At 37.8% G+C, this 24,042-nt stretch overlaps 1 protein-coding gene across 3 annotated transcripts in view; it reads left to right on the plus strand.

Annotated features, from left to right (window-relative positions):
• Positions 1-18,352, plus strand: part of KHDRBS2 (KH RNA binding domain containing, signal transduction associated 2) — a 274,351-nt gene extending 255,999 nt beyond the window's left edge. For 2 of the 3 annotated variants that reach the window (XR_012715334.1, XR_012715335.1), the window contains 4 exons: positions 2,752-2,810; positions 12,019-12,193; positions 14,058-14,129; positions 18,282-18,352. Coding sequence is in view for 1 of the 3 variants with exons in the window: in XM_075268390.1 (XP_075124491.1) it covers positions 2,752-2,810; positions 12,019-12,116 (157 nt within the window). In the remaining 2 variants the exon portion in view is untranslated. Of the gene's footprint in view, positions 1-2,751; positions 2,811-12,018; positions 12,777-14,057; positions 14,130-18,281 lie in introns of those variants that run through there. The other variant, XM_075268390.1, reaches the window with a different exon arrangement.
• Positions 18,353-24,042: the final 5,690 nt, after the last annotated feature.

Genomic DNA, 24,042 nt, shown 5'->3' on the forward strand with positions numbered 1-24,042 from the left:
TCTCTTTACATGCATTATACTGAATCCTGTCCCTATTTTAAGTTTGATGTATTGGTGCTATGGGACTTAATGCAGATTTATTATGCGATAAACCTTGTATGTAAAAAAAAAAACTAACTAAAAATTCACCTTAGAGTCACGTTCTTGGGCAGATGAGCAAAAGGGTAACAAAGTTTTGAACTTTTGACTTTCAGCCTCCAGATCTCACAATACACTACATCGTCAAAGTGAGACTACCATTATTTATAGACAATCATCTTGGCAATCTCATACATAAACTTGACTTGGAACTATTTAGCATATAATTATTTATGCAGATTATTGTCATGTAACTGCATTGTTACGGTTTTGCTCCTAAAGATCTAAATAATTTTTATTATTTTGGAAATCCACCTTTCGCTTTCAACACTACTTCAATCCTTCTGGGCCTGCTCCCGATCAGATTCAAGCATGTCTTGCCCGAAATCTGATCCCAGGTGTCTTTAAACGTTCTCAATGTTGGTGCATACTGGCCGACTCACTTGAGTATGAACACGGCTTTTATTTCAACTTTACCCATAAATGTTTGGGTTGCAGTCTTGGGACTAATCCAGCACCTCTACTTCATTGTCATTGACCATTTCTTCGCTAATCTTGACGTATGTTTCAGATTGTTGTACTGCTAGAACACTAGGTCATCAAATTTATGTATGAGGCAGCCAAAATGATGTTAGTATCACATTCGAAGCTTTAGTGGATATAAAATATAAAAAACAAAAAAAACTTTGCAAGTCTTCAGTAGGTGATACCTTTTTTAATGGCTAACTCATAATGATGACAGAATATGACGTTTCGAAGCTTTCCTCTGAGCTTCTTCTTCAGATATAACTAAAAAACACTTTCTAGAGGCTGCATATTTATGTACAACAGGACACATAGGGATAGGATTACAGGAGGGAGGGGGGAAGAGGCTTATTACTATATACTTATAACAACAAACAATCAATTGCCAGATCCCCCAGTTCTTATCTTAATGGCTGTCTTAATGATGTGTATAAAAAGACATAAACCCACGTGAGATGTTCATCCCATTGTCCAACGTCTGGAATAGGGTCATGGCCTTGTACTCATAAATCAGTCGCTGTTTCCTTGATTTAAAGTTCCCTTTTAAGATCAAGATTTTCATGTCATTGGTGATATTATGATCTTCCTGGCAAAAATGATTTGGCACGGGAAGATCAGTTCTCTGTTGTTTGATTGTATGGCGATGTGAATTAATTCTCATTCTGAGTTTCTGACCAGTCTCTCCAACATACAGATTTTCAGTGGAACATTTGGTGCAAATGATCAAATACACTACATTAGGTGTGTTACAGGTGAACGTACCTGGGATTTTATAGTCCCTGTTAGAGTTTGGTATCTCTATCCTGTCAGTGGTCAGTATGTGCGGGCAGGTTTTGCACCTCTTCTGTCCACATGGAAATGTTCCTTTGTTAGTTGGAGGTGACAGTGAGCTGCTAATAATCATATTCCTGAGGTTTGGTGGCTGTCTGTAGCATAGGAGAGGGGGGTCAGAAAATATGGATTTTAGACGGTTGTCTTTTTGCAGTAGTGGATGTAATTTGCGTGTGATTCCTCTCAGCGTCTCCAGGTGGGGGTTCTATGTGACAACCAGGGGTACCCGAGTGTTCTCCTGTTTGGTATTGTATTTTAATAACTCCGATCTTGGTATCCTGGTGGCTCTGGTGATTTGGTTATCAACTGTTCTTGGATGGTAACCCTGCCTCAAGAATGTTTTTTTGAGGCCCCCAAGGTGTTCGTCCCTATCTGCAGGGTTTGAACATATGCGATGGTATCTGATGGCCTGGCTGTATACAATGGAGTTCTTTATGTGTTTAGGATGAAAACTATCCCATCTTAGGTACGTAGGGCGGTCAATTGGTTTCCGATACAGCGATGTCTCAATTTTGTTGTCCTGTATCTTGATGACTGCATCCAGGAAGTTTATTTCGGAGAAGGAGTGATTGAGCATCAGGTTGATGGTGGGATGGAACTGGTTGAACTGTTCATGGAAGGTTTTCAGCTGTTCCTCAGACCCGGTCCAAATGATTAGGATATCATCAATGAAGCGATAGTAGGCCCGAGGCCTAATGGTGCAGGTGGATAGGAAGTCACTCTCAAGCTTGGCCATGAAGAGATTAGCGTACTGTGGCGCCATTTTGCTCCCCATTGCGGTGCCGGTCCGTTGTAAATAGATGCAGTCACCAAAGGAGAAGTAATTGTGAGTGAGGATGAATTTTGTCAGTTTCACCACCGATTCAGCGTTCATACCTCGCTTTTCCATGAAAAACTGGCAGGCATTTATACCGTCCTGGTGTGGGATGTTGGAGTACAGGGATTCTACATCCATGGTGGCCAGGATGGTTCCATCTGGAAGGGGACCTATAGTGGATAGTTAGATATGAAGTGGATAGTATAGTGGATAGTTAGATAGTTAGTGGATAGTAAGATATGAAGCCTAACAGTCAGTGTATAACAGTAGTAGATTAAAGTAAATATGATATTTTATAAGACATCATAAAATCTGCAGGTAGAGCTCATGAAATTTAATTTCATATATGTGAAACACTTGTAGTGTTTTCTAGGGTTTATTAATTCTAAAATTGACATAGATATGGGGTATTCTCAAAAATAATTATTAAGTTATTAACATTAATTATTCAATTTACCATTTTATGCAATATTAATTACTTTTGGTTTCATACATTATAGTGTTCCAGAATATTATGACTATGGACATGGGACAAATGAAGAAAACTACAACAGTTACGGTAAGATTATCACCTTTTTTTTCTGCATAGAAGTAATTTTGTAACTATCAGAACATGCAGGATAAATAGTTGTCTAAAGATTGTCAAAAAGACAACAATCAGCCCTTTTCAGCAGATTATCTCCATGTGTCTGACTCATAAAATCTCTGGCAAAACAGCTGGTATTACCAGTGGAAACTGCAACATGACACTTTTTTTTTTTCATTAAAATGAATGACAGAAATCCAACAGACCTCATTATACATCAGCGGGGTCAGTGGGTGCCATTGGTGTCCGCTACTTGATAAATCCCCACAGTTTGAATTCCAGAAAACAGTGTTCATAATAGTTTTGAACCTAGTCATAACGGGGATAATTCCCTCTAGAATATGTATATAATATGTTAAGTTATAAGGACAAATTAAAGTGGTGAAAAAATGTTATGGTATATTCTGTTATAAGCTTAAATTAAAGGGCTTGTCCACTTTCAGACTAATATTGAGAGACAAATGTTATTGTTTGTAAAATAAAAAGTTGTATAACTTTCCCGTATAGTTCCATATCAATTCCTCACAGTTTTCTAGATCTCTGCTTGCTGTCATTCATTCGGTTACTTCTAGTGGATTTAATTAACAAACTGTGCACCTGTATGTACATCACATGACCATGGACTGTAAATCACATGACCATGGTCAGAATTTTATCCACTAGAAGTAACAGAAGGAATGACAGTATACAGAGAAACTGTGATACAGAAAGTGTATTGGAAAATTGTACAACTTTTTTATTATACAAACAATAACATTTGTCTCACAAAATTGGCTGGAAAGTGGCCAACCCCTCTAATGTCTCTTTACTGGTAAAATATATTCTAAGAATTGTAGATATGTTGTGTGTCCTTGTAATGACAGTCTGTATTGAACACTCAAGGAATAGTTAGCTGTGATCTGTAGGTTTTTGGTGATTATTTCTGTGCTTGCCCTTTCAAAATATTGCCTTCTTTGTAAGTTTGTCTTATTACTTATCATCCATTTATTAAACGGAGAGATGTAGCTGGTGGCCATGCACCGAGTATAGAACTATCTAATCTCCACCCTCCAAGGTATTGTAGGTCTGGGATGGGATAGCAAGTACAGGAGCCAGAGGTGGAATCTAAAACTATCCCACTTCTGTATCAGGAGAAAACCGGAAGTAAAAAAAGGGCTGATGAAGAGTACAAGAATGGGGTTCCAGTGAAGAAATACTGCTGTCGCTGGGTTCACACCCGCGTGTGGTCTCCGTTCTCAGGTTTCCGTCTTCTGCATGCAGAAGACGGAAACCTGTCAAGCCGAGTCCGTCCATGAGCGCCGGTGAGCATTTTATGCGCTCTGAAGTGAAACCGTTTTTTCTTTAAACCGGACGCAGAGAACTGCATAAAACGCTCACCGGCGCACACGGCCGGACACTTTTCAAACCCATTCAGATGTGAATGAGCCCTTTAACATTTGACCTGTCCATTAATGTGTCAGGGAAAATGAGTTATCAGCGTTTCTGTTGCTACTGTAGGAAGATCCTGCTCCAGTTAAACTTCATACATGCTGGGTTCCTACAGGAGATAACAGCAGGCAGCAGCAGCTCTAGCTTTGATGTGCGATGTTCAGGAGGTCATAATGATACTTTTATTTCCCTCCCTCTTTATCTGCCCAAGCCCTAAGCAGTTATGCTTCAACCCTTGCATTGCCTGTCCTGGTCAGTCGTCAAGTATTTTCCCCACTCCCTGCATGATGTCACCCTCATCTTGAATTATGCACAATCTCTCCTGTGCCGTGCATCTTGACAAAAATCTGCCAGCTCTTAGTTGGTCAGCTGTCAACATTTATGTCACAAAAGTAGTCACAAGTGGCGGTTATTTTTTTGCCAAAATAGTGACACAGGATCTTAACTCCTTAACAGATGCATTAACACATTAAGGACATGTTAAACAAAATAGAGGCTAATATAAGACAAAGCCGTGTGCGGGAACCACTGTATCAATATAGGAAACACTATCCACACACAAAAAAGGTATAATAAAATATAATAAATTTTATTAATATCCACTAAAATGAGAAAAACATATAAAAACAATGACTAAACAATACATATGGGAGGAATAATTAATGTGCCAGCATTACCAACAATGTAAGGACAGGTGTGCAAAGTCAAGAATTCAGATAACAAACAGGTCTAAAGTGGTGTAGATGAACCATAACCAATCTAAGTAAAATGTATGTGTGTACAAAGACATCACAACCATAGTAATAAGGATAAACACATAACACCACTTAAACAACCTATGCATCTATATGTGACTTGACACGTACCCACATTGTCAGGATAACTTTTTTGTGTGTAGGTAGTTTTTCCTATGTTGATACATTAAGGACATGGTCAAAAACTGACTTATGGACACAACCCCATTTTTCAATACTGACATGGGTCACTTTATATGACAATAACTCTGAGATGCTATAATTTAGCCAAGTCATTTTGTGACTGTTTATTTGTGACAGACTGTACTTCATGTTAGTGTCACTGATAAATATTTATTGCATTTACTTTGAAAAAAGTAGAAACTTTGATGAAAATTTGGAAAAATTCACAATTTTCAAAATGTGAAATTCTCTGCTTTTCAGACAATTAGTCATACCACCTAAATGCATTAATAAATATTATCTACCATATATTTGCTTTATATTGGCATTCAATTTTAATTAAACTTCAATTTAATTTAGACTTTAGAAGACTTACAATCTAACAGCAATTTTTCCAAATTTACAAGAAATATCCCAAACCCAGTGAATATACTCTGTTGTTTGGGCACACAGCAGTGTGCCAAAGAGAAGCACCCCTTGACTTTTGAAAAGCAGATTTTGCTTTTCCTAAGTAGATTATCCCGGGTACAAAAAAATTGTAAATATGGAGCACTGAACGTTTTAGCTTTTGGAATATATATGTCAAGGGATTCAACTTCACTGACATTTTAGGGTCTCTGTAAAAGGAGTATGGCGTTAAAAATCAAACTGTCTAAATCTCCTTTAAGAACCAAATAGCGATTCTTCCCTTCTGTGCCTGGCTGTGGCCAAACAGCAGTTTATACCCACATATTACACTATTAAATACATTATCCTGAGTACAGCGGTTTCATACATGTGGGCATCATCTGCAGTTTGGATATACAACAGGACACAGATGTGAAGGAGTGCTATGTGGCTTTTAGAGTACAGATTTAAATGTTTGGTATTTGGATACCCAGTCACGTTTGCAAAGCCCCTGAGGTACAAATAAAGTGGTATCTCCTTGAGAGTGATCCAATCCTGAAATCTGCACTGCTCAAAGAATTTATCAAGGGACATAGTAAGTATTAGTTTTCCCAGATGTGAATGCAAAATGAAAAGTAAATATGTAAGCTGTGTGTACATTGGGCACACCAAATTCCCTATTATTTTCTTATTAGCTCCTGTGGGTGTTAAAGATAACACCCACTTCAGAGGCTGCATATTTGTGTGTGGGCACATGTAAGGTTTTCGCGGTAACAACAATTTGCCTTTAGCTGCACTGAACTATTATGGCATTTGTCGCCAACTGCTTGAAATTGTAAAATCCTCCCAAAAATGTCACATTTTTATTGCAGATTTTTAATTCATGCATCAAGTAAATATAATTGGCACGTAACGCAGACATCTTACCCTTCGTTCACATCTGCGTTTGGTAATCGGTTTGGGGAGTCCGCATGGGAACCCCCCGAACGGAATACCAAACACATTTACAAGTGCTGTGCAGTGAAAGCACACCAACCCAATAGACTATAATGGGGTCTGTGTGCTTGCCACGTGCTGCCCACACAAATCATGCAGACAGGAAAGTAGATTGTGAACTACTTTCCTGTCCGCATATTCTGTGCGGAGATCTGGCGGCAAGCACACAGACCCCATTATAATCTATGGGGATCTGTGTGCTTTTACTGCACAGCGCTTGCAATTGCGTTTGGTATTCCGTTTGGGGGGTCCCCATGCGGACTCCCCTGAACGGAATACTGACGCAGATGTGAACCAACCCTGAACTGCATTTTAATCCTTTAATGACATACCTAATTTTAGCTTTTAGAACCACTAACACTGTTATTTTTTTTTTCATTGGTTGATCATTGCAGCTGTATGAGACCTTGAGATGTGTGGGAAAAGTTGTGGCCATTGGGCACAGCACCTGAGGTGTTAAGTGTCTTTCTAAGCTTTTGAAGGTCTCCTATTAACATATATACTGTTCAGAGAGAGAGGAAGAGGTTAAAAATAGGTAAAGAGATAGAAATATTTAGTGCAGGTAATGGAGGGCAATAACGAGGAGTGTAGAAGCTACAGACAGCTTGTGTTGGTGAATTAACCTCTGCCTCTTCTATAAAGAAACATGGAAGAGAGTCAAGATCAGGCAACACATCGAAAAACATCTCCTTGGATACATGGAGAATTATGGTTAACTCTATTACTCATGGGGCGTAGGTACAGACCAGATACTGAACCCCTACTTGGCAGGGAGACACATCCGCTACTAATTAGCAACTCTCCCTGCAGTTAAACTGATGGACGACACCGAATGATAAGCCTTTTATACTCTAAATACAGATACACTAGAATATTAAAAGTTGGCATAATGTATATAAGAGAGATTTTAGGGGTCAACATCATTATAAGATATACATGTTGAGGCATTATTTATAGAAAGGAAACATTAGGGGAGCTATATCATTATAAGGCGGACATGAGTGCTCATAATTATTTATATATGGGGGACATCAGGGGACACTGGTGTATTAATAATGCAAAGATCATAAAAGGATTATTATTATTATTCATCTTTGAGGGCACACAAGGGTCTTATTTTGTTAAGGAGACACTTAGGAACAATGTTAATTTCTAGAGGATTTTTATAATTGGGGTAGCAGCAGGATGGAGACTTTATGTAGGTGAAGAAAATGTCGGTCAGGTGCCTGGTATAGTGAGGAGACAAAGCTGTCTGTGGTGCAGTCTTTACAGAGACAAAGTCATGACTTTAAGCTATTGTGGCAGTCTAGGCAAGATAAAAGAAGGCTAGAAACGTGAGCAATGACCATGAGAGAAGTAACCTATGAATCACAAATTTTATCCTATAGTGTTTTCACTTAAATGTTCCACAGAACCCTGTGTATAGCCAGTATATGCCACTATATGGTCACTGTATGGTGGTAATAGTGGTATACTTGGGCTCACTTGGAAGTGTTTGCCCCCTTGTGCTGAACCCCTGGCTTTATAGTATTTAGATTCATTAATCTGAAAGCAAGAGGAGCAATCACTATCCAGTACGTACAGCGTCAAACACTGGCCATCAAATTGTGTGTAAAGTGTTAATGCTTACAGTTCAGCCTTTACTCAATGACATTCCTTTGCTTGAAGGAATCTAGATTAGTTTTATATATGTTTTCATAGCTGGTTTTGCAGTCTATAAATGGACTGGGTCTGTTTTTGGATTGATTGTTCTTGTTTTCACCAATGTTGTGTTAACTCTCCTATACCAATTAAACCAATGCATCTCAGTAAATGGGAATGTGTATGAGAGCCATCCCATTAATAGTTTAGTCATGTTTCCAATCTGTAACTGTAAAAACAGAAGCCTTATTTCTAAGGAGCACAGAATCATGACAACGATTAATCTTCTTATCTGTAGAACTGACGATAAGCAATCTTGCAATTGTCAGATATTTGCTGAGAAATGTCACTTCAAATTAGCATCAGTAATGTGAAATAAGGTGAATGCATGAAAATCCCATGTATATACTGAAAGTGAATATACCATCTTTACTGGAATTGCTATTGCTCAAATTCCTTTATATTGACTTCATAATTTCTCTTACAGTTCCAAAAAATGCGTGATTGTTGTCATTTCATAAGCTTGGTAATACCAACTATGTATTATTTCTGAAGTTGTCTTGTGGAAACATGAAAAATTATTACTATTCATACATGCATAGGTCTACACATGGGGTGGTGTAGATGAGAAAAAATGGTAATTTTCTATGCAAAGCCTGTGTAAAAACTAACTTTTTCATGCCTTGCATAATAGAAAACTAGCCTACAATGCATGATAAATTTCCCCTTGAGTGTTAAAGGGATTCTACCATTAGAATCCCTTTTTTTTTTTTTTTTAACTAAGTACACATTGGAATAGCCTTAAGAAAGGCTAATCTTCTCTTACCTTTCTTTTTTTAATCTGTGCCGACCCTAAAAAATTTCTTATTTCTTCCATATGTAAATGAGCTTTGAAAACTCTCTCCAGCAACACCTGTGTCTTCTTCTTCGGCCCACCTCTTCCCCGGGTCATTGGCCGCATCTTCAGACAAAAGTGCCTACTGCGCATGTCCGTTGGCCATTTTCCTGTGGCCGAACAGGCACTCGTATAAGAGGCAGCCTTTGTGCTGTTTATGCAAAGGGGAACACCCCCTGTGCTTTTTGAAGACTAATTTACATATGGAAGAAAAAAGAAATTCCTCAGGAACGGCAGCGTGGATCAGAAAAAGAAAAGTAAGAGAAGAATAGCCTTTCTTAAGGCTATTCCGACGTGTACTTATTTTAAAAAAAGGTATTCTAATGATAGAATCCCTTTAAATTTTCAGATTTTGTCATTTTGGATTGAAGCAGTGAGTGCAGCCTAAACTGAAATTATTCTATGCCTCTCCATATAAGGACAGCACACTCTCCACTTTGTCAAAGTGGCACAAATAATATTATTATGCTTGTTTACTAGGAGTTATTAAAAAACACTGTACAAAAGACTCCTAGTTAAGTCCACTATATTCATGAGATGGGCAACAGTTTTGGTGTCATTTGTGTTAATAAGAGAGAGATTCTGTTCTACATTATATTGTCCTAATAACAGATCCTAACGGAATCAATTTCCATTACATAGAATAACTATAACACTATGTACTGCTTGTGAATGGGCCAGCTGCTAATATTTTTTGTATTAAATCTAAGCATGGAGAAGAACAGTATAACAATTTGAAGGTAGGTAGTGTTTCTCAGGGCTTATATATATTCTTTAAAAATGTGTTATACTATAATATTGGACATATTTAAATTGTAAAAAGCTTGAGCCTGGGTCTACATATAGACTGAAAATGGACACTGCAATTTGCTTATATTATTAAGTAAGCTGGAAAATTCGGATAATGAAGTGTTAACAAAATGTCCTGATTTTAGGACATTATCAAAGTAATTGAGACTTATGTAAGGCTCTTGGGTGCAGCTTGCAAATTAAAATACTGATTAATTTCTACAAAATCAGAGACTATACAATAAAATCCTCTAATTCATGTTAGTTGCAATCTTCAGTAATCCAGAGGCAGACTTCTCTATTGGCTTTGACCAAGCAGCCCATGAACATTTGTTACAAGACTCTCATCTGACTTATTAAAGTACCAAGAAGTGCCTAAGAAGCCTATCTGAGAAATAAAGGGAATTGTGAAAATAATGCACGTGAAGAAAGAAAGAAAGGGATTACATATCTCAAAGGAAGCATAAATATACAAAATAAATTAAAATAATTCAAAACAGCCTACTGGAAAGTTTTGAAGTGAGAAGAAGATTTCCTGGTAGAAAGAAATTATTTTCTAACTCAGTCTATATGGAATTGCAACAGTTATTATTTATATAACTGAGTTAATATGAAGGTTTTAGGTTTAGAAAAAGTTCCTCTTTGTGATATTTATATTGTTCTTACTAATTTCCTATGTATTCCTGAAATATTGGTGTTCATTTGTCATTAAAACCCTGCTTCATGATGTGTATATCCTATAGAGGCAGTCTGTGAAACTGTCATGGGGCTGTGAGAGATTTGATTCTTTCCTCTCTAGAGTAAGGGACTGTTGACTCAAGCAGATTTGCTGCCCTGTAATGGAAACTGATGGATAATAATATCGTGGCGCTCACTTAGTACATTTAAATGGAGCAATCATTGTCAGTATGGAGTGGACAATTATTCACATGATTGTTTGTCCACATACATTTTGTATATTGTTGTCAGCACGTCCATTTTGTTAGGATAACAGATGCAGATCTGGGCTAATAGCGAGAACCTGTACTAAATACTCAGATTTAAATGGTAAATACGGCGCCATGTGTTCAACACTTCCCAGACTGCACCAATTCCAACCCCACAATGGTTTTCACCAGAGCTCCAGATGGTGGGGATGGACTTGGCTGCACTGCTGGGCATAGCGGTATGGGTCGGGAAATGCCAAACACACAGTGCACCACAAATCACAGACACTGAGATCTCTTACCAGCAGATGTTTTCAGCTAGTAGTGTAGGTCCAGGGGGCCAGAAGGATGTGGCAGGTGGTCAAAATATGGCAGCAGAGAGTAAAGTGTAGTCATATGGTCTATGGTCATCACCAAAAGGGAAAAGCAGTACAGTAAGTAATTCAGTGGGAACATCAGGCAGGCCGGGTCGGTAACAGGAATGGACAATCAGTACAAAACGGTAATTTAGAAAGTTGAGGTCTAGTAGCAAGCTGGGTAGTAAACAGGAGCAGAAATAGTACAAAGTCAGGAGACAAGGTCAGAGGTCAAAGCAAGGGGGTCAGAAACACAGGTAATCAGGCACAGGAAAACACTATCAGGACTCAAGATCAACTGAATAGCCAGCGACTGACCGGAGCTAGAGCCCACATTAAATAGGCTCCAGCCCGATGCTAGACCACAAACCGGAAGTCCCTGGTACGGCTCAGGAGGAGGCCAGCAACTCTCGCACAACGTGGAGGTTCTAGTCTGCCTCCCGAGAGCGCAGGAGGAAGAGGGCACTGGTGAGGCTGCGGCCCTGTTCCTGACACATTGTTTACACAGGAGTATGGGCTGCTGACAAATGATGATGTTATTTTCTGCATAAAAGTGTGACCAGGCTGATCAATACCATGTTTACATGGAGCTATGAAGGAGTAAGGTATCAAGTAAGGGATAGAAAAACAAACAGCAGGCCCTTCTGTCTTGGGTGACAAAGTGTGTCACCATAATGGAAGGTTGGTTAGATATTTAGTATAAGGCTCCCTTCCATGCTATTTTGGTCTTTGTAAACAATTGTAAAGTGGAGAAATTTATTTAAAAAAGCCATAGCAAAAGAAAAAAAATGATAACATTCCACAGATCTTCAAAGGATATATATTCTTTATTTTCCTTGGTTTTAGGGCAGGAAGAATGGTCTTCATCACGATCCAGTTTAAAGGCACCACTACAAAGAACAACTAGAGGAGGTTACAGAGAACATCCGTATGGTAGATACTGAAGGTCTTCAGCATTTGTGCCCTCCTCTTAGAGACAATTAATTGCCTTATGGCTCTGCATAAAACAGCAACATGACAAGTAATAGTCCATTTTTATCTTGGGGATTACTGATTGTGGTTTCCCTATGTACTTCTGTATTTGCGATAACATGTGATGTAGCATTGGCTTTAACATTTTTTTAAACATGGACTGAAAAAATGCAGGATCATTTTGTCTAAAACCATGAAACGGGAAAATGTTCTGTTGGTTGTTGTTCATTGTGGTGTATTGACTTTTTAAAAGCATGAACGTGTGACAGCATTGATAAAGCCTCGATAAAAACACAACATGCCAGGCCTGGAACTTCATTTGTGTAGGGATGCTAAACTATTGGGATATGATTTTTGAACATAACATAATTAACTTGTAGAGAGGATGTTTTAAACTGGCTTTTTTAATACGTGTAAGTACAAAACTGTTCAGTATTAAGTTTGTAAATATAATTTAAAATGCTGTTTTAATGGGGTTGAAAACTAATCAGCTACTGTAATGTATGTAGCTACCTGAATCTGTTAGTGTTTAATCTGTATTTGTTTAAAACAATCACATAAAGATCAATGTGTAATATTCTCTAAATAGGAAATCATAATTTGTCAAATATGTCTGCTAGAATTTGTCAATAAAGCTGACATTTTGTAAGAAACTAAACTTGCAATCACTTGCTTTCGACTGCAGCCTTAAATGCCTGATGTATTTCCTTTTCTAGGGATGCCTAAAATGTTTTCCGTAAAAAAATTGCAAAATGATCCCAAATTTGTTTTAAGTATCTTGTGTAACATTTTAAAAGTTTTAATAACTCTTGCTTGTTAAATAATTTAAAAGTTAACCTTCTAAACTGTTATTTCATACGCGGTTAGAGAACACTAATGTACAAGATGTTAATGGGAGATAAATGGCTTCTAAACTATTCTCTAAGCTTCGTCTTACTAAACAAAAACTCTGACTTGTTTGCACCACTAGCATGTCTCTCGTGAGAATGTAATGGAGTTAAACGAGGTAAGATTACTACTTACCACCATTAGACTGTCCTAATGCCAGATCTTCAAACTGAGTCAGCCTAAACATTAAATCTCTTATTTAACTTGTAATCATTGTCTTAGATTTTGGTTGTCACTCCTAGGAGTGTGTTGACTGCATCATCTTAATAACTATTTATCTTTACTACCAATAATCATCAGTGTCACTGCCCAGATGTTGCTCTTTAACTTCAACTTCAAAAACTTTATTTGTAATTTCCAGTGCTAAATATCACGAACCTTGAAAGCAGTTTAATGGGCTGATATTTCTTTTGAGACTATCAGACTTGATGGCTGATGATTATTAAGGAAAAGTGTCGCAGGACTCAAAGGATGACTAAACCCTAAACAGGTAACACTAATAGTAACTCTGTAATTTTCAGTATGCGAGTAAATGTTAAATATTCGCAACTATTAAGCTACTTATAGTTAAAAAAGTAAACCTACGAGAACATAACAACTAGGATTTTAGGCTCTTAAACCAATAATTAAGATTAACTAGTGACATCAAAATTTTAAATCTCAATGAACTAAACAGAAATAAAATTAACGATAACAGTAATGCAACTCTTGCTAATATCAGCTATTTAACGTAATATTTTGTGGAAATGAAAACCATGAAATAGGGCCACCAAAATGATTTCTATTCCAGATATTTCTTTTTGTTAAGTGCTGGCTTTTTGTCACTGTGATTGGTTTACTTTTTTGATGAGATTAAAATATAAGCTTGTTTAATATTGCACAACTGTTGGATAGTACATTGCAGCTGGAGTTGCATGCTAATACCTTATACTTTAGAAATTAAGCTGGTCTTGTCGTAGTTTAATGTTACAATTGAGCTGAAACAATTATATCATGTTTATTAAATAGCAATTATTCCATTTCAGATATTCTGATTAGTCAAGAGCTGAGAACATAAAGTAGAGAAAAAGCTTTATACAAAGGTAAGTGTCACTTAGGTTGAGTTTAGTTAAATGGGTTGTGCCATCACAGAAAATTGTGACTTACAATCCACAGGTCAAACCTTATTTAAGGCATGGGATCTCTATCAATCCCAATAAAGGGTCTAATTTTTCCATGTAAATGGAACAGAAAGTCACGCAGGGCATTTCATTGTTTGGCTATGGAACTGCAAATACCCTGTGAAGGGTCATAACTTGCTATGGCAGTACAACCCCTTTAATACCAATTTTTAACATCCTAAAATGCATTTTTTCCCTGTTTTACCAGTTCAAGGAGTTGACCAGGATTAAACAGGTTTTAAAAATCTATTTTCTATACCCTATTAGAGAACTCTGAGTTTATACAGGGTTGGACTCTTCAGGGAAGCCCAACAAGGGGACAATTTGTCATAGAAGAAGTCCTTGTCAATCAACCTATTAGGTATCAATTTTGCAAAGCAGTCAACGCCTTTAAAACCTTGTTTAGTATTGGCCATATGTGAACATATCACTGCAAATATATTGTCAAATTTATTTGTATTAACATTGTGCTCCCTTTATGATAAATTCAGTAGTGCAGTAGTGGTTCAGCTGCATGCAACTCAATACTTGTTTGTCAATACAGATCAAACCTGAAATTATTGTGCATATTTTTGAACAGACATGACTGAAGTAGAGTTGGTGCAAAGGGAGATAATCAATATTTTTAGGGAACTAATTAATTGCAATACCAAGACAAGTTATCAAATTTGGGAGTTATTAAGTTTGGAAATTAAATTACTTAGAATTGATTTAATTACTATTTCAAAAAATATCATCAGAGACTACAGATCTCAATAGAATGACAGAATAATCAACAGAATGTCAATGTGTTCACACAAATGTATTTGTAGCAGAAGCTCAAAGGCAAATCATACAGAACAGAAGGATTTGTGTCCAAACAGTGATGTAGAGACTAGAACATGTTACAGACCATGCAGTCAGGAGGACTAGTGTCCAAACATGGCAGAAGCAGACAGAATAGGACATTAGCTCAGACATCACAGATGGAAGTTCTTGCATCTAAACAGGGCAGATAGAGACTTTGGCACCAGTCAAGAGAACAGCATGCATACAAACAGATCATGAACAGGTCACTAAGATATTGCATAGCCAGATTATGGCTACAGAAGCAGACTTTCATACACAGATAGGGATTGGCAGGAGGAAACTTAGCATGTGAACACACTCATTAAAGAAACAGGAGCACAAACTGACTTGCATCTGACTTACACAATAATATTTCTTTACTATGACATGAACTGGACTGTCATAGTAAAGAAATGTCTGGAATAAATGATACAGCTTTGTAAGTGTTGAAAGCTTTTTTTAATTCAGAAGCGTCATAATTGGATGTCCCAGTTTAGTTTTCTGCTTTTGATCCTTTGAGATTCCAAATGATCATACATCTGTATTATAGCTGTATGAGGCTATCAGAATTAAATGCTGGAATTTAGCTTCGTTTACATTTTAGCTTTACATATAGTAAATCATTTATTATGTAGTACTATTGAATTTATATTTTAAACAGTACACAGATAGAGATGAACTGAAAATATATCCTTTATTGAACGAAGAGAGATCAATAGTAGCCGTAGAGTGCCAAACTTTTTTTTTGCGCCACAAGTGATCATCATGATGTGTCAAGATCCCCAAATTTGTTTATTTGTTTCAAAATGTGCGCATTATCTTTGATTGCTAATTGGTTATGGAGAATGACTTGTTGTGCCAGATGAGATATATTATTCTTGTCAATAAAGCAAGCAATTTGTCGCTCAATCCATTGTATATAGAGAAATCACATTTAGAAAACAGCCATAGAAAACAGCTTTCACAAAAAACACATCTATTGTTTAGCAAAAAGTGTAAAAAAAAAAAAAAAAAAATTATATTCTTACAGCCCTCTGGTATATCCTTAGTCTCTGGTTTGGATCAGATTTCAAATTTCCAAGTGCAACAAGACAACCCCCATTCTGGAGCAAAAACTGCTGCAAAAATGAAAACAAATATATCCAACACTCAAGAAAGTTGTGAAAAAAACTTGACTTTTAATGGACATCCCAAAAAAAAATTGAGAAAACAAAACATCAATGTTTCATTTTTCAATTTTTTTTTTTTTATGTCCATTAACCCCTTCCCGCCGATGGCATTTTTTGATTTTCATTTTTCGTTTTTGACTCCCCTCCTTCAAAACCCCATAACTTTTTTATTTATCCGCTCCCAGAGCCATATGAGGTCTTAATTTTTGCGGGACAAATTTTTCTTCATGATGCCGCCATTAATTATTCTATATAATGTACTGGGAAGCAGGAAAAAAAATCAGAATGGGGTGGATTTGAAGAAAAAATGCATTTCTGCGACTTTCTTACGGGCTTTGGTTTTACGGCGTTCACTGTGCAGCCAAAATGACATGTCCCCTATATTCTGTGTTTCGGTACAGTTCCAGGGATACCAAATTTATATGGTTTTATTTACATTTTGACCCCTAAAAAAAATTCCAAAACTGTGTTAAAAAAATTTTTTTTCTAAAAGTCGCCATATTCCGACGGCCGTAACTTTTTTATACGTAAGTGTACGTGGATGCATAGGGCGTCTTTTTTTGCGGGGCCGGGTGTACTTTTTAGTTCTACCATGTTCGGGAAATGTTATTGCTTTGATCACTTTTTATTCAAATTTTTATCAGAATCAAAACAGTGAAAAAACGGCGGTTTGGCACTTTCGACTATTTTTCCCACTACGGCGTTTACCGAACAGGAAAAATATTTTATAGATTTGTAGAGCGGGCGATTTCGGATGCGGGGATACCTAACATGTATATGTTTCACAGTTTTTAACTACTTTTATATGTGTTCTAGGGAAAGGGGGGTGATTTGAACTTTTAATTCTTTTTATATTTTTTTTATTTATTTATTTATTTATTTATTTTTGCATTTATTAGACCCCCTAGGGGTGTTGAACCCCAGGGGGTCTGATCACTAATGCAATGCATTACAATGCTAATGCATTGCAATGCATTGCAAAAAAGCATCCTTTGTTTTGCAGGCTGCATAGACCAGCCTGCAAAAGAGAGGATTTGCAGACAAGCCTGGGAGCCTGTACAAGGCTCCCGGCTGTCATGGCAACGGGACGTCAGCCCTGGAGCATGCTCCAGGAGCCAGCGATCCCAGCCAAAATGGGTGCCGCCGGGAAAATGGCGCCTCCGGCGCCTTTGACCGTGGCGCCGGAGGGGTCAATGCCTCCGATCGGTCCGGGGACCGATCGGAGGCATTAGAGCCGATTGTCTACTGCTTAAAGCAGTAGACACCCGGCGGCTATGGCGGCCGCCTGGCTCCCGGGCGGTCGCCATAGTTACAGACCCGACATGCGCCGTACTATTACGGCGCATGTCGGGAAGGAGTTAAAAGTTACATTTTTATTCACAACTTTCTTGAGTGCTGGATATATTTTGGGGTTTTTTTGGAGCAAAAAGTATGTTTTAGATTTCATAAAAAATTTTGTGCAATATCATTGTCTGTCTAAATAGAAGATGGAAAAGAAGAGAAGGTGAAGACCCAAATTCAAAGCAGAAGAGTTTTTTATTCAGTGTTAGTGTTAGGCTGGGTTCACACAGAGTTTTTTTGGACCGGATTTTGACGCAGAATCCGCCTCAGAATTTGACTAAAAAAAAGTCTCCGATTGAGTTCATTAGGAGCCGTTCAATTCTTTTTTCCGGGAAGAAACCGCTTGCAGAAAAAAGAAGCAAGCTGCCCTTTCTTGCCACGGATTCTGCAGCTGAATCAGCCGTGGATGTCCGCAGCACGACATTCCCTTCCGACTAGGCCCATTCATTTGGGCCTAGTCCGGAGCGGAATGCCGCAACTGTCGAAATACCGCGACAGTCGCAGCTAGCCGCAGGTGGCCTTTTTTGGACCAGATTCTGAGACGGCTTCCCGTACCAAATCCGGACCAAAAAACCCTGTGTGAACCCAGCCTTAGTGTTTTCTTAATGTTCAGTGTTATTGAGATATATATCATAGTAGCTTTATGCTACAATTTATTGTTTTGCCTATCGTCTATTCTTTCATTTAACATATTTCAGTAACATGACAGAATTTGCTTAATGTTTTTGTTTTCAAACAGTCTGTTGTTTAGAAGAAACTGCAGGATGAATTTTAAGTATTGTAAGAAAACAATTGGACAGAAAAGCTGTTCTGATCTGTGCCTTGGTAAGTTAATTAGAATATTATTATTTGTTGATAACACATCAATGTCACACTTTTTTAATGTAATAACAGGATATGTATGTATGTATATACAAATATATTCAGTATTTTAAGACTGATATAATAGAAAATGGGGCTAATTTATCAGGCCTTGTATGCCAATATCCTTGTAATTTTAGTGTACATCGCTTTTGCAAAAAAAAAAATGTGTATGACATTTTCTACAATGGTCACAACTTTTGTAAGGCTAAATTCAAGATTGGCTTGCACAGGACTTCTCTGGATAGCATAGATTTCACTTCTGTCCTCCTAAATGGGCCAGACATTTTAAGTGGCCAGAGACTTTTGATAATTCTAGCTCATGCCATCAGAGGGATGAATTAAGATTGGTTCGTCACTCCTCCTCTTAATAACTCCAAGGTTTCTTTGTGGCAGTTTTTACTGCAGTTTTATGAGCCCAAGCCACAAGTGGATTAAAAAGGAATGGGAAATATAAAGAAAAGACTAATACTGGATCCATACCTGCTAGATTTATATCTTACTTTAGTTCAAAGAATTGCAGAAAAAAGTAGAAATGTTGTGTTTTGACACTTGCAGAAAACATTAGTGTCTTACAACCCCTGCAAAGTGGATGAGATTAGTAAATTTCATTGACATGCTACTGAAAAAATCCATAACATAATTGATCTGTCATGCAGATTTAAATTGTACGTCCAATTATAAAACAACTTTTCATAAATTAATATTCATATGTATATAAGAAACTTTGTAATATATCTTAGGGTGCATTCACACGGAGTAACGTGCCACGTGACCTGGTACGTATACGCCGTGTGAGATTTTGAGCGTCGTATACACTCCCAATGGGAGTTAGTCTCGTATACGCCACGTTATTTTGCAGCCGTGATTTTGCGTCCGCAAAATTACGACCGCAAAATAACGCAGCGTATACGATCCAGGCTGAAATCAATGGGAGCGTATACGGCACTCAAAATCTCACATGGCGTATACGTGCCAGGTCACGCGGCACGTTACTCAGTGTGACTGCACCCTTACAGAAATATGTTTCCTTCTCCATTAATTAGGCTGGGTTACGTTTTACATAGAAGTCTATGCCAAGGGTAGAGGAAGGAGGGAGCTGCTGGAAAAAACTCTACCACTGCACAGAAAGTGACAAATCAATTAATAGTCTCCTTCTCCCCTCCACTCTTCATAGAGGGGAGATAAGGAAGAGGAGAGCATTCTAATAAGTGGAGAGGAGAACATATTTATTTAAAAAGGCATAAAAAGTTTCTGATATTCACATGTACTATCCATTTATTGTCTGAAAAATGGTTATATAATTGGAGGTATGCTTTAAAAGTTGCAGTATGCTAATTTATACAGCAAATTTATCAATGTAGATTTCACCCTTTCCTTTGCAAAGAGGAAATTCACAGTATTTCCAGAATGAAATCAGCATTGAAAAAAAACTCTGTTTGGCATGTTTTTTTCCTGTTGTAGATTTCCAGCAGAAATAGCTGGTATTCCGTGAAGACCCAGCAGAAATGTCTGAGGTCATTGTCTGTAGTGTCACACAAACACAGTTTGTTTTTTTGTTTTTTTTAATTCTACCTCATTTTGAATTTAGCTTCCAAGTACATTGTGCAGAATACTAAATGGTACCATTACAAAGTACAACTTGTTCTGCAAAAATTAAAGGGGTTAGGGGTTCCTTAGGCCACTGATTGGCTAATCAGTGGCCTAAGGAAAGAGAGACAGGACATCGTAGTGGGGACTTCTGGCACAACAAGACAAAGGACAAGCAGGACCAGACCACCCTGTCAGAGACTAGAGCATAGGGGACAGTAGAGTATGTTTTTTTTTCCACCTCCCTCAGCCTAATATGAAAACATTTGCTAAATGATTTTTAAGGGTTAGTGCTTTATGTAGTTTGTGTTATATGTTAAAGGGTTTTCCCATCTCTCTATTTCAGTAGATCGCCTGCTGTCTCTTCTTCTCACTTCCTGTATTTCTCCCACCCCCCTCCAGCTTGCTGAACAGGACACTATGAAGTATCACAATACTTCTGCATATCAGATAATATGCACATGCTTCTAGAGAACTGACTTAGTGTTATCTGTGTGTTTACATGTAGAGATAGCAGACAGGGCTTTATCAGCAAACTGTAATTAGCTGAACTGATTGTCCTGCCAGCAGAGCAGTGAGTGGCATCACTTGTCCTATCACACAGGTCTGTTTTTATGGAATGGCAGTGTAAACAATGGAAGGAATAGGTTCACATAGCAGGCAAACAAAGCAGCATTTTTTTTATACATATATCTTTGTAAAGTGATTCATTGTATGATAGCACATGTGATTTTGTACCTGATATCCTGAAATACTAAATGCAGTGTCTCTCCCTCTCTCTCTCTCTCCCCCTCTTTCTCTATATATATATCTGACAGATAATACAGAATACATTATCAAACCAATACCAAACCTGACTTGAACCCATTCCCCTACTTTAGAGGGATTCTCAGTTTCCAAAAATTGCATGAGGTTTCATTCTGGTCTATGCAGTACATCAGTAAGCTGGATTTTATTAGGTAGGTTCTGAAATATGTATAACAATATGCTGTCTTTTGATAGGAGTGCAGATGAGTGTTGGGATGCCAAAGCTACAAGTTTCAAAACCCTGCAAGGTGCAGAGTTTGTCTGTCTCTAGAGATAAACTCATCAGCAGGAATTTGACCATCACTCTATTCAAATAGGACTAAGACTCAGAAAGTTAGAGCTATTTCACAAATGTCATGTGTGACTATCAGTTTTCCTCTGTGGTGGTGCACAGTAGACAGATGGGAACTGATGCTAGAATGAATCCTGTAGTTTTATATGGGATCCATTTTGGCACATCTCTGATCAATTGTGGCTCATGGCACTGGCATTTTCTGTGTTGCTCCCTGAGAGATTCATCATTGTAGCTAATTAAAATGTATTGCACTATGAATGTATGCAAGGTGCTGCCTGAAAGTAGATGCAGGGGTGAATACAGACAGCCCATGTGCAAGAACATTTTGGGCCCCTTGTTTTTCAGAATCCTAGACAGAGCACACCCTCTATACTTAGCAGTCCTGCAATAATTGTTCATTCGCTTAGGCACTTATCAGTAGTCTAATTGACAGTAGAAAACTGCTGTTGAGGTGATAGTTCAGAGGCTGTATTAGTGGTATGTTTGTCCCTGGGTAGATGTTGCAGCACCCGACATACATCCAGTTCTCTGGCAACCCAACATTCTCTTTGGTCTGTTCTAGTTATTTCTAGCTGGTTATGAAAATTTTGGGAACCCCAAACCATTTTTTTCTTCTTTAATGAGTTAATATTAGAAAAAAAAAAGCAACATGGACTAGTTTCAGTACAAGCCAGGTACAACAAGCAACAAAATCATACATAAGAAAAATATTTTCCTCACACATGCTATTAAAAATGGAGAGTCCAATGAATATGAAGTAGTCCAAATGAATCTGGACACAAGAATGAAGCAAAAAAAAAAAAAAAAAAAAGACATTAGCAGCTTAAAAAGAAAGTACACTTGCCTAAATCTAACCTTCTACTTTCTTCTTTGTAGGATTTCTGTATAAAAAAAAAAGAACAGTTCACTGAGCTACACTAATTCTATAGCTCCCATAGAAGTGAAGGGAGTCCTCAAAACAGCAAACAACAGTAAGCTACATTTTATGTAATTCCCATTCACCTCTATGAGAGATGGAACGGGGTTTGTGGGGGGGTCAGTACCACCTTTTCATGGACCATTGTGGTAAATACTGATGACAACTAATAGCTAATGTTGACAACTGATGGTTTTGCAGTACAGCATTGTGAAAAAGTCTGATGACATTTTATGCATTTTCCATCCGTTTTGGCATAAATTGTAATGATTTAAAGGGACAAGCGATCTGATACTGATGCAAGAGATATACGTGCATGCCTCCTTATTCCTTGTCCATATAGGGGATAAGTTGGTTCTGTGGTAAAATCCTTTTTGTCTCAAAAATTACTTTTTAGACTGAACTGCTGCCAAAAGAGCATAGAATGGCATATGGCATAGAATGGCATATGTGGAGCTTCCTACCTCAATTCCATAATGTAAATTCCATTTATACATTGCACTTCCCCATAATTCGTCCACCAGTCATGATGAATGTTGAGTATGTGTTAAAGTACATTAAAGTATAATTGTACTGTGAGTGTGATGAATCACATAAACTGCTGCTAAGAAATGCAACGTAACTAGACAGATAAATCAAAGAAAATATCTGAACGTTTCTATAATCCCTTCCTTGAGGTAACACCATTGAATTATTAGGTAGGACTATGGTATTTGAAAATGCAAGGACTTATTGTTAGAGTCTGCCTGCAGTCTGCATTATCATTATGGAGCCACTGCCGTCTGGAGATAACCCTGTATGAGAAGAACACCTTCGCTTTATATATTTCAATTTGTAAACCTCTCTGAACACAAACTGCTTCCAGATGTTTGCATGAATTTACCCATGTTACATTCATTTGTGTCTGAAGTTATATAAATGCTTTTAATACACAATTATTATCAGAAATCACAGTCTTGGCCAGTTCTCGTAGCTGCATATATGGGTAGAATATTTCTGTGAAGTCAGCTATGAGCATTACATAATAGACCCTAAATCTATTACATATTTTCAATTGTTATCTTTTTGATTCATTTATCATTTAGTAAGCACCAAAGTCTAAGCTTTTTTATGGTAAACAAATTCCCAGTGCCAATAAGGAAGGTTTTCTCCTTACATTTCTGGACAATATAGCCTTTGGAGCAGCAGCTGACACAAATAGCTTACTGCAGACACCAGCTAATTCCTTCATACTATGTAGGCAAAATAACAGTAATTATTTCATTATTTCAGTATATTAGTTGTAGCATCCTTGCTACGGCGCAAGAGGAGTGTCCGGCTATGATTCCTTATTTTCAGGTTCTTCTGATATTGTCTGAACACTGTCCTATTCTCTCACCTCTTTAATTGATTTTCCACCACTCCAATCTCTTTCACCTTGGTTTCCCTCTGCTTCTCTAAGGCTGGGTTCACACGATGTATTTTGGCTCGTAATGTAGCACGTAGATGGCGCGGGAGCTTTTGCGGGCCGTATACGCTCCCATTGATTTCAATGGGAACCGGGACCGTATACGCGGCGCTATTTTGCAGCCGTGATTTCGCTGCGGCTGCAAAATAGCGCCACGTATACGGTCCCATCTCCCTTTGAAATCAATGGGAGCGTATAAGGCCCGCAAAAGCTCCTGCGCCGTCTATGTGCCAAATTACGAGCCAAAATACATTGTGTGAACCCAGCCTAATAGTTAATTTTAGCCTTACCTGTGTGATTGACAGCCTATTTTCCTATCAAGTCTAAGGGCAGGTTCTTCCTTCCTATTCATTGTTTGCTCACATTCACCTTGGCATTTGCTATTGTGTTATGCGGGCTGGCTATTTACTTTTTGCTGCTTATTATCTCTATACATATTCCTAATCTCTGGATCTACTATTGACTATTCTCTTGGTTATTGCACTGTTCCACTGGTATCAACCCCCTGGCTAGCTGACCTCCCTTTTTTTTGTTGGTTGTATTGTCTTTGTTCTGTGTCATCACGTATATCGAAGAAGGGACTGTTGCCCAGTTGT

Source organism: Leptodactylus fuscus, chromosome 3, assembly GCF_031893055.1.
Source record: "Leptodactylus fuscus isolate aLepFus1 chromosome 3, aLepFus1.hap2, whole genome shotgun sequence".
Taxonomy (NCBI): domain Eukaryota; kingdom Metazoa; phylum Chordata; class Amphibia; order Anura; family Leptodactylidae; genus Leptodactylus; species Leptodactylus fuscus.